General features: G+C 41.2%; 1 protein-coding gene across 1 annotated transcript in view; it reads right to left on the bottom strand.

Moving 5' to 3' along the window:
• The window catches only part of LOC140924640 (uncharacterized), an 8240-nt gene extending 1112 nt beyond the window's left edge, over nt 1–7128 (bottom strand). Inside the window, exons 1-4 of the mRNA XM_073374669.1 lie at nt 5933–7128; nt 5547–5639; nt 4445–4522; nt 1–2901 (exon numbers count right to left, since the gene is read on the bottom strand). The exon at nt 1–2901 is cut by the window's left edge and continues 1112 nt beyond it. Coding sequence (XP_073230770.1) covers nt 1–2901; nt 4445–4522; nt 5547–5639; nt 5933–6899 — 4039 coding nt within the window. The 5' untranslated portion in view covers nt 6900–7128. The remainder of the gene's footprint in view (nt 2902–4444; nt 4523–5546; nt 5640–5932) is intronic.
• Nucleotides 7129–11672: the final 4544 nt, after the last annotated feature.

Raw genomic sequence — 11672 nt, 5'->3', positions numbered from 1 at the left:
AGTTGAATGTGAGACTAAGAGAGGTTAAAGAACTGCTTTGCAATAAACTATTCCCAAGGTGTTCTCCTAAGTCTGCATCCACTAAGCGGCTGTTGACTGTAAGATCAAGCGAAGTCAGTGATGTGTTTTCCGCCAAAGCATCACCTAGACATCGTGTCCATTCCTTAGTAACATAACCATTGTTGTTGATCGTAAGACTCACGTTTTCCTTCCTTCTGTCCTTGATTTTGATAAAAAAAGCTCTCAATGCCGCAGACTGAATGTCAAGCACATTGTTCGACTCATCTGGACCTACACAAAAATCGTGCACATTCACCTGAACGGTAAGGTTGCTTTTTGAAAGCGTGGAAAGAACAAGACCTCCGTCCGTTGTTAAATCGCCCCATATGTTGATGGACAGGAAAGACAGTGTCTTACATCTTTCCAAGCATCTTGCAATGGAATTAGCAACTTCGCTAGTTAAAGTTCCGTACAAGTTGAATGTTAGAAAAGTAATGAGAGAGGGAGCTAAGACTTCAAAAAGAGGTTTTACTGCTTCACAACTCATCTCACCCCAGATATTAACAGTTAAGTGTTGCTTTAGATTAAATCCTGTCCAATTAAGACCGGGACGAAAATGATTATCTTCTACGTTATTCCACGTGTTTGGATAAATAGAACAGGAAATGGCGGACGTCTTTGTCAAGCGAAGACTTTCCACAACAGACTGCCAGTTTGCAAAAGAGTCACCTTGAAAATACACCCTAAAATGATTCAAAGAACTCTTTTCTATCAGACATTTTTCCAGGAAATTGGCACCAAAGGAAATCAGCTGTCCATCAAGACGTAGATCAAGAGAATTTAAAACTGTCTGACTTGCGAGAGCTTCACTGACAGCAGCAATTAAAAAATCCTGCATAAATCCACAAATGCGAAGAAAAAGAGAATTCAAAGATTTACTTGACAAAAACTTTTGTAAGGCTCGTGTCGCAGTATAACTCATTGCGCCATAAACCTCGAGAACAACAGACTTCAGCGGGGCCGATCCACTTTCAAGCGCACTGAACAAACCCTCGTTATAAACGTATCCAGGAAAAGCAAACGTGACTTTTGTCAGGGCCCGACATGACGCCAAACTCTTGCCAATTTGAATAATCAGGTCACTATGGGTGTCGTAATATCTGAATTCAAGACTAAACTCTGATAAACTATGGCAAAACAAATGAAAAAGGCGATTGACACCGGATGATGTGGGCAGTTGATGACCAATAACAAAACTTACAGTTGTCAGCTGCGGGCAGGATTCTACAACATTTGCTACGATATCCCATTCGTCTCTGTTCCAGTCACATGTATCAGCATAGAGTTCAACTGGTTTCTGTAAATTTGAAAAGCTTCTGCAAGCCGTTAAAAACTTAACAAAGGACTCATTGTACTCTTTTATTATGTGAGAGGTGATGACCTTTGGAAAAGGTAAAATGTTACAAAGAGTAACTGCCATTTCTTCAGCATGTCCACTCTCATTAAAGCTTTGAATAAAGAAAGCGGCTGCCGCCTCACTGCAAATCTCATTCCAGTCCCAGTTATATGGCCTCTTTAACTCCTCGCCAATCTGGGTGAATAGGACTGTAGCGTTCTCGCCTAGCATACCAGAAACAAAAATAAACACCTGTGGATATTTCCTTACAAAGTCATCAAAACTTATGAACCCAAAAACATTAAACTGTTGTTTTCGCAGCTTGTGTGCAATATACGCCGCAACCACGTACTCTTGGAAGCTCTTGTGAAGAAAGTAGTATTCATGTTGAGGCTTTAATCTCTTTAGACTTTCTTCTTTGTAAAGAAGGCCTAGCTCACGAGCTACTAATCCCGGGTATTTCCTTTCAAACTCAACCAATTCATTTTCACGGAAACCATGACGATCACTAAGGAGGCACAACCAAGCTAGCTCTCCGAGTGCAAGAATTTCCTTTTCAAACGTTTGCTCTAGGACGCTGTCATCTTCAGGGGTTGACAAGTTGCGTTTGGCGCAGTATCGCCTCAAAAGACATTGCACAATGACTTGGTAAAGTTCCGTCCGGGAAGTCGGCAATTTTCCCTCGTAGTCCTCATAAATAACACAGAGGAGAAGTAAATTTAACGGGTTACCTCTAAGCGCATGTAAAAAGGTGTTCTGTTGCATTTCCTCAATGAGCCTCTCCCCCTTTGGTGACTGGCCAATGGTTTCAAAGTGTCTTCTGACATACGCAATAGAATCACTTTCCGTGTACCCTTTGATTTCTAGGTGAATGTCAAATACAACGCTTTTTCGTACTTCGATTCCTCTTTCTTGTCGTGTCGTAGCCAAGACATAGCAAAATGGTAAAATTCGTCTGTGAAGCAGCTCATCTACGTGGTCCCGTGATTTTTCAGGCAGCTCATCCAAACCATCCAAAATGATTAAAACCCGTCTCTCCACCTGGTTATGAATGTCCTTCATGAAGTCCAACAACTTTTCCACAGACTTCTCTATATCTCTGGGCAAAAGTTGTTCACTGATAGCTTCCATTATATCTTTATCTATGTCGCGACATTTAAGAAGAAACACGAACCCAAATTTAGGAAAGGAGCACTCAGATGGGATATTTCCATGAGCCCAGTCATAAGCAAGTTTAAGACAAAAAGTAGTTTTACCGATTCCTGGACTTCCCTCTACTATCGTCATAACATCCTCACCTATGCCAGGAACTTTGAAGATGTCGAACACATTCACCTCGGCGTCTTCCATCTGGATGGTCGATTTTCCTCTTGAAACAATTTTCAGTCTAGTGTAGACTTGTTCTATGGGCAACTGGATGGTGCTATCCCAAAGAAGTGGTCTTAGCTGCGAGCGCCTTTTATATTCCTTTTTCAGCAATTCCACAACAACCAAGCTGTCCCAACCTGTCAGAATGAGGAGAACGGAAATATTTGTTGGTGACCACAAAGAAGAGGATTTGACGCTACGAAAGGGGTATTTGTAAAATGTTCTCCTCCCTTTGTTCCATTGAATGACTGTAAACTCTCTTTACATTGAGCACTTACAGGAGGTTAAAATAATACGCTACTTTGTAGTCTTCGCCGACGTCAGTGTTTTTGTTTTCTCTTCCTGGATATTCAGTTGTACATAAATCAAATACAGTCAAACCTGCTATAAGCTACTACTGACACAAAATGTTAGAGAGTTGAAGGACGCTTACGGGACTTGGTCACTAACAAGAATCGAACAACAGGAAGTCTCTTTCGAGAAAAGGTCCCGACTCATCAACCTTCTATAGAAGATAATGTTTTGCATGCATTTTCTTAGTTACAATATGTGTAGTTTTATGTTGTCGTTAAAAGTTCTTAATGTACACTGAGTGGCATAGTACACACAGCTGGCAGAGACCAGACCTTGAATAAAATGGTTACGAGGTAAATAAAAAGAAAAAACTATAAAAACTATAAAACCGTCAGCCCCAGAAAGTGGTCGGGCTCGCTTACAGGAGGTGGTGGATCATTATACGTTTCTGGGAAACTGCTCACCTACCCCTCCCCTCCCCTAAGCCAACATCAACACTTACTTCTCACTAAGGCCAAAATGTTGGCTTAGGGGAGGGGTAGGTGGATAGTTTCCCAGAAACGTATAATGATCCGTGGTGGTCGTTTACGAGAGATTCCAGCTGTAAGGCTTCGACTGGGTAACGTTTGGTGTGTTGGATAGGTAGTCGCTTACAAGAGGTGGTCGCACATGGAAGGTCAACTGTATTTTATTACAGATAGGCCTTAAAAGGAAATGTCGAATAACGAAAACAATTAACGAGGGGTTAGCTTAGGTTACGCTTTTTAACCTCTTTACGGTGGCCAATCTTCCTGTGTCGACTCAGTTGATAAAACTAATTTTTGCGTACTTCACTCACGTACGCAGCACCGCTGAGAAACTAAGAACATTATATTTCGAGGAATCAGTTTTCAGCCACTCTTACATTTACATAAAAGGGGATCAACAGAGTTAACTGCCTTTCACTCCTAAGAGCGGAAAAGGGAAAACTCACAAAGATTCCAGATATCTTTTTTAGTGAAATCCCAAGAAATATGTAGCACTGGGTAAAAGTTCCAAAACTTAGAAGGAACTGACAAGAACAGGACTTGACTACAGATCAACAAAGTGTGCCAATATGCAAACAAAAACTTCTGTACTCACCAGGTTCACCTTTGCCAAATATGAAGCACGCTCGAAATAGAGAGAGAGTGCGTCAAACTTGAGAAGTTTCAGTTTGGCTACTGAAGGGATAAGAGTGACTCCAGCATCTTGAGTATTCATCTCTAAAGCAGGAGGGGGGAAGGGTGTGCAGGGGGCACAACATATATTAAGAGCACTAGTTCGTCCATGCAGATCTTTCTACTTCCTATGTTACTTTCACTACTGAGACGGTTATAAACTTTATCATGCGTAAACAAACTTTACCTTCATCTCGCAAACATTTTGGGACTTTTGATGCTGGAGTGCTGCTTGGAGACAAAGGTCTTTTCCCCTTTTTTGAGCCTGAAATTAAACCAGACTAGTGATGATCCAATTATTTTTCCTCATACACACGCCGGTTTATTCCCTACAAAACTTGTGTTTGTATGTTTTTTTTTCAAACAAGGAATTCACATGTACCTCCCTGAAGACGTTTTTGAGAAAACAGTTTCTCGTAGGCTTAACAGACTACCGGGGCTATTAGTCCACACGAAGTTTTACAGTCGTGATTGATTAATAAAGTCTATCATTAATTAAGAGTAATTAGGGGAGGGGAGGGGGGCTTATTAACTTTCTTCCCCTGAAAAAGGAGGGAGGGGGGGTTACTAGAGGCAGGGAGCTAAATTGAGAGGGGAAGCCTAAGGGAGAATTTACGGTAATCAAACAAAAACACAAAGCAGGTCAATTCCGCCGCCACAACAGTCTTAGATTCAGGATTTTAGGTACTGTACTCCGGATTCCTTGTCAGCGGAACATGAATTTCGGATTACAATCATTAGCGAGATTTCAAATTCCTTGAGTTGGATTCCGAATTCCAAAAGATAAAGTTTCCTGGATGCCAGATTCTCCTAGAAAAAGTTTTCCGGATTCTGGAAATTACCTTACATAGGGCGATCAATAAATTGTTAGCTGATGGTCTATACACCGCGGCAAAGGTCAGCATGTCGAAGTATCGAGGTGAACATTTCACTTAGAATAACCCATACAAAAAGACCAAGCCTCCTGTGTATACAATTATGTTAAAACGCAATTTCCTTTTGCTGGGGTCCATTACGCTATTTAGCATGAGAAAAGTAAACCTGAAACGAGCATTTTTTGTTGGCATCTCACATTGTTAACCTGTAACCAGTGTGAAAACGTCTTGACCTTGTAAGTCAGTCTTAAACGAGTCTTGTTCGATGCTTCGACCATTTCTTTTTTATTTAACATCCCCACAAGGAATAATCATTAAGCCCAAATTAAAGTACATGTCCCAGACCTTCCTACATCGAAAACAATGAATTGCTCCTATGGACATATTGCACATGTTTCTAATATTCAAGTGTACCTTTATGAAGACGTTTTTCAGAAGAAGAGGGGTTTTCATCATGACAGATCACGGTGGCTGTCATAGATAAATTCTGCTTATCTGCAGTGGGACCTACAAAAATAGTACACCAATGTAGCAATACAATAATTCTTTACTTTTGACCCTCAGGGACGGGAATAAGATGTTAAAAGGTATCAAGATTTTGAAACTCTCGGAAATTGGCAAATGCATGTGGGCGGACTTGTCTGATGGAGTCATTAAAAGAGATAGACAAATTTGTCGTTGTGAAGTTTTCACTAATGTTGTCATTGTGATTGCGTGAACTTACACATGTACATTTCCTAATGCCTGCAGCAGATTACACAATACCAAGACCAATTTGAATTAAAAAGTGAACCTGTTACCTTGAGAAATGGCAAGCATTCGTTCCACAAGTCCATTACAGTGATCCAGCCAGTTGTACATCTCGGCATACTCTCCTTGAAGAACCTTGGCCTCTCTCAGTCGCAGCTTCCTTTTTTTCTTCCGAACAGCTTTGATTGCATTGGCCCAATCTTTAGGATCTTCTGATTCCACCACACAATGTGAACCGTTCAGAACTTCCTGTAAGGCTTCGCCAAGACCAGAGTTCCCACTGACCAGCACAGGCAGACCAGCAGATAAAGCCTCAAGGGCGGCGAGACCAAATCCCTCAGTTCGTGATGGCATTATAGCAAGATCAACTTCACAAAACAATCGGGCTAAGTGCTCTCTTCTTTCATCGAAACAGCGCACAGTTAGTTGACTTCGATCAATGCCTTGCTTAAGTAACAATTTTTTTACTTTCTCCTCTTCTCCACTTGGAGCTCCAACAAACAAGAGCTTATAGGGCTGTGGCTCGTCTTTCAACTCGGCAATAGCACGAGCAGCAATGTCATATCCTTTCAGCTGAAAGTCTTCATTGTCACCACGTCCAAACACTAAAACACTGAATGTTTTTCTTTCTTCAGTGGCTTGCTTTACATCAGAAAACTCAGAGAAGATGCCCGGGGTAAGATTAAGGACATCTTGATCCTTTCTACAGGCACGGAGATAACCTGAGAAAGCTTCAGCCAGCTTGGGTCCAACAGCTACAACTTGATCAGCTTTTTCACAGAGTTTTACCTCGGTCTGGTGCTTTTTCTCGCCTCTTGAAATGGCATCTGTATAGGACTTGAACATACCAAGCTCTTCAGGAGCTGTATGAACAACCTGAATCCATTTGCAGTCACAATGACGCTTAATAAACTGCACTTGCCGACCAAGAACGGCTCCATGTCCTATCACACAGTCCACAGCATGGCCGTCTGGCAGAGAGGACAACCAGTCAACTGGGTTGTCATAACCTGCCATTTCCTCTGCTTCAATGAGATGAACATTGTGACTTGCAGCAACTCGCTTATCTTCCTCACTGCACTTGGGGAGATAAACACTGACCTCCACGCTGGGCTGTTTTGCCAACTGAATGGCCAGCTCCCGGTTGATGGTTGACAAGCCTCCTTTTGTTGATCTCCATTCACTGCTTAACAGAGTTACTCTCAACTTCCGGGAGGAAGTGGAACCTGAACTGTTTTCATGGTCTTCCTGTGATGTAGAGGCTGTGCTAGGAAATGACGACAAATCCTGAAAAGGGAGAAGCAAATTTTGCAAAGGGTTTTATACATGTAACAAAGGCTTTTAACTACAGCTAAGCTAATAGAAACTGCAATTAAGATGTGAAACTCAAGATTTGTCTTTCCAATCACTGCTCCTAGTAAATCACACAGGAGGTAAAGAAACATTTAGCTAAAGTGAGATAAACTTATTAGACGATTCATACACATTCATAACTATACTGGTGTCCCTTTTTCCATTACAAGTCATTATATTTGGACTACATATAACGGACACAATGTAAAACAGATACTCATATTCCAAGCCTGGTCCATCTGTACATGTGATATCACACGCACATATACAGATGTCTCCATAGTTCCAACAGGGTCGACATAATGTAATTAAAACAAGAACGCTCTAAGTAGCGGTGAGTCTCGCTTGTTTGTAGATACGATAAGAAGTGAGGAGGCGAATAGAGCGCGAGCGTTCGTCACTCGGGGGGGGGGGGGGGGGGGGCGTTCCGCATATAAAAGGGCTTGGGATGCTCGTCGTCTTGCTTAGGGGTGTAAATTTCGGATTTTGGTCTCACTGACGGTGTTCTGGGCAAAACGCTATTATATTTAGCCGTGAAGGTTTCGTTTAGGGTTGCATGTGAAAAAATATAAAAATATGTGTATTGTCTGTGTTTTCAGTAACATAGTGTCTTTTAGGGGTCAAAAGCTTGGGCTACGCTCGGATCGATCTCTTGTAGGGGTTTAATTCAAAATTTCCGACGAGCATCCCCTTTCCTTTCATATGCAGAGTCGACCTCCCCCGGGGTTCGTCATAATTCCTCAGAGTCACGGACAGCAAGTGAAAAAGTTGAATTATGATTTCAATCTACTGCACAGGGTCCAGAGGAGTTGCGTGTGAATAAATGAATTACTTATTTAAAGTCTCACCTCGAAAAATTGTTTATACCTGTCGCTTAGCACGATTAATTAGCCCAATGGGATCTTTATTAGTGAATCTACTGTAAAGGATTTCTTTGCTTTTTACCTGATCCAGATCGACTTTGTTGTTCGCCATTTTGAAAATCAATAACCGCAAGTTATATTCTCGTTGGTGCACAGCAGGTCGTCCGAAGGGTGACGGAAGACCGTCGCTCGAAGGGCGACCGAAGCGCGAAGTGGCGAGTAAAAAAAAGGATAAGGGAGGATACTTGTACCACGTGACTTAGTTCGCTGTGAACCGCATCTCTCGGTGACGGAAGTGAATGAGACCGGAAACGCAAAAGTAACAGACCGCTGCTAATTCGAGAATCAAAACATCAGCTGCGGAGGGAGTTTTAAAGATCTTAGAGATCTATGTGAAGGCAACAGAGTTTTAAGTAAAGTGAAGATCTTTCAAGACTGGACATTTGTTGTGTACATGTCAACAGTCTTCGATGTCTTTAAGCAGGTTTCGCTTGTGTAAAGGCTTCCCAGTACTGAGTCGCAAAACGAACAGCCAAAGACGCAAGAGGTAACATTGTTGGGACCACCGAAGAATGGCTCAGTCGTGATGATATTACAGTTGCCTTGTACCTCCGCTCTACTCAGTATTACGTTTTATTGCAACAGTACACACGACCTGTAAATCACTACCCGTAATAATTTAAGATTTTCCAAACAAAACTAATGAGTTGGGCCAGGAGCCCAACGTGATACAGCATTGCACAAAAACATTACATTCATGGACTAAGGAAAATCGCTTAGTTATTCAGATCCAGAAGATACTTTGGAGAAAATTGGAACCCTTATTCAGCCGTAATAAAAAGCTTCACGATCACGCTTCAAAATAGTCTGCTACACAGTCGCTTTTAATGTCGTCACGCAACGCTCCTCCCGGCTAATAACCACAGTAAATCGATATGTGTGTCATGATCTCTAAGTGTGAAACACATAGGCGTACGGGCCGGGGGGGCAAGGGGGGCTGCAGCCCCCCTAAATTTTGGGAAACTCAGATTTTTTGGGCAGCGAGAGAAAATTTGGGCAAAGCCAGTTTTTAAAGACGTTTCCGTGATTTTAAATCATTATTTTGAAGAGACAAATATTTTCTATTTTAACCTGAAGTTGGCGTAATAATCCAGTACTGTTACATTCACACGAGACTGGTTGCCTAGCACGTAATGAGTTTCTGGTTATAAGGGAAGGGTATCATGTGCTGATTTTTTTTATTGTTGAGCACTGTACTGCAATGGGCTTTTTCCAGTGGTGAATTGATTAGAATAAACTTCCGCCTAACTTTCTAGAATCATCTCCGCTCGTAGAACAGTGTATGGCAGATAGCATCAGCAATGGGTCTGAAAGTGAAGAAGTGGCTGACTAATTCTCAGTTTGAATTACGCGAAGAATCTTAATTTTTTTTAAAAAAAATCTATCGAGTGGTTTAAAAATTATTCACTAATTTGTTAAAGTAGACCGAAATGTTTACAAAACTGCTAACAAGAGCGCCATGATACATACTACTCAAATCCTTTTTTGTAGCAATTGGCCAGAGCTATCTCCATGATCTTTCACCCACGTTTTTCAAAAGATTGAAACTACTATGAGGTGAAATTGCATGTCAAAAGCGCTTCATTTTCTACAGATAACGGCCAAACATCAAGATTTTCCTTTTTTTACCGTATTTCTAACGATGAAAACTTTATCCCAAAATATCTCCGCAACGCTGTTACAGATTCCGTTTTAACTTCACGAACATCGAGTCAACTATTGGAGGAAAATGCTCCCGTGAACGATTTTGGAGCAGTTCCCAGTGAGAAATGTTGCTGCAAGTATAATAGGTAATGGCGTCATTTTGTTGCTATGACAACTCCGATGTTATTGCAACCCGGATCATAACAAATTTTCATCTTTATCTAATACAACTGTGGTGGTAATTTTTCCAAATGTTTGTTTATGGTGGCGTAGTCGATGCTCAAAAAAACTTCACAGGTATTGACCCTGAAAAACTGTATCGAGCCACCTTCATATGCTAGTACGGCCTATGTTGTTGCATCGTATGGCCCTCGTTTCTGTTCGACTGTTTTGTAAAAATTTGGGCAACTTACAAGAATTTTTTGGGCAAATGGTTTACTGCCCCCCCCTGGCAAAAAATTGCCCGTACGCCTATGGTGAAACATGCGGGTAAAATAACATTTACTCAGTGAAGCATTTTGGCATGAGGTGAAAGTCGTGTAGGTTTACCATCTCCTTTTATTGCTCTGATCTTGAATTCATTTACTTTACTACGTCATTTCCGTCATCATCTGTTGCGGTGAACGGCAAACGGAAGTGCTGTCTCGAAGCCGTAAATTTCGGTCGCCGAAAATGAATTTGAACTCTTTTTTATGCCGTTTTCCTACAGTATTTCGCAAATTGATAACTTTTTCTAATACATTACAGTTCTGAAGACAATTTTCCGTATGTTGTAACGTAGAACTCCATGCGTAGAACAAACCGACATTTATCATCGCCTGTACAATAATATTAATGACCTACGAAATATCAAGTTGTTCGTTACAAGTATCCAGCATCATGAAATCAAAGAAAGACTATCGTCAACTCGTGGGTACGTTGTTTAGAAAATAATCAATTAGTTATCACCTCTGGTTTTCCCACAGTGAATTTTAGGAAATGATAGAAATTCAGATTATAAATATACTATCCTTGTTCTGGAAACACAACACTTTTCTTGCTGTTTATTGCACTTTAGTAACAGTTATTTAAGTATATATTTAAAAACAAAAAAAAAAACAAAAAAAGGAAGAAGAGAAAAAGAAGGTCCTTAGCAGAATTTGAACCCGGTACCTTCGGGTTGACCCGACCTCACATAGCCACTACGCCATTGAGGATGATCGCATGATTTTTTTCTCAAATTTAATGCCTTTTCCATGGAACTTCCGCCGGCAAACGACCGGGGCAAACGATCGAGCCATACTTAACCGATTGAAAAAACGACTCGAAGCAATGGGTTGAAATTAAGGCTAATTGAAACCAGGCTACTGACAGTAAAAAACAATGTAAACGCATTTCATGGCAATGAAAGAACATGTGCGATACAAAGCCGACACAACTACTCCGCGAAGTAGGACGCAAAACATTAGCTTATGTTTTCTTATCTCGATTTCCGCTGTTATTTTAAAGGTAATGGTCAAACTCACATCCATTACCCCCCGTGATCTTGGGGAGTCCTTAAGAAGAAGAAGAAGAAGAAGAAGAAGAAGAAGTGCCTATATTTACCATACATTTCACCAGTCCGTATTTTATAGTCCGTATTTTATACCCAGTCCGCAGTCCGTAGTCCGCAGTCCGTGTTTCATACTGACCGCCATAAATTCATTCATACACATAATAACCTACTACACTACTACAAGGTAGGAGATCAAGCCAGCGTCGAAGTTGAAGGAGTCGAAGAGCAAATGCTCATCTTCTTGTCAAGTTTAACGCCTGGACGGGTCAAAGGCTTTTGAATCGTACTAATTTGAAATATTCCTGCGTGTCTTAAATTTGGTAAGACCTCTATCCT

The sequence above is a fragment of the Porites lutea genome, chromosome 14 (genome assembly GCF_958299795.1).
Source record: "Porites lutea chromosome 14, jaPorLute2.1, whole genome shotgun sequence".
Lineage (NCBI taxonomy): Eukaryota > Metazoa > Cnidaria > Anthozoa > Scleractinia > Poritidae > Porites > Porites lutea.
The sequence above is the reverse complement of the archived record's forward strand: the minus strand, read 5'-3'. Positions and strand labels throughout refer to the sequence as shown.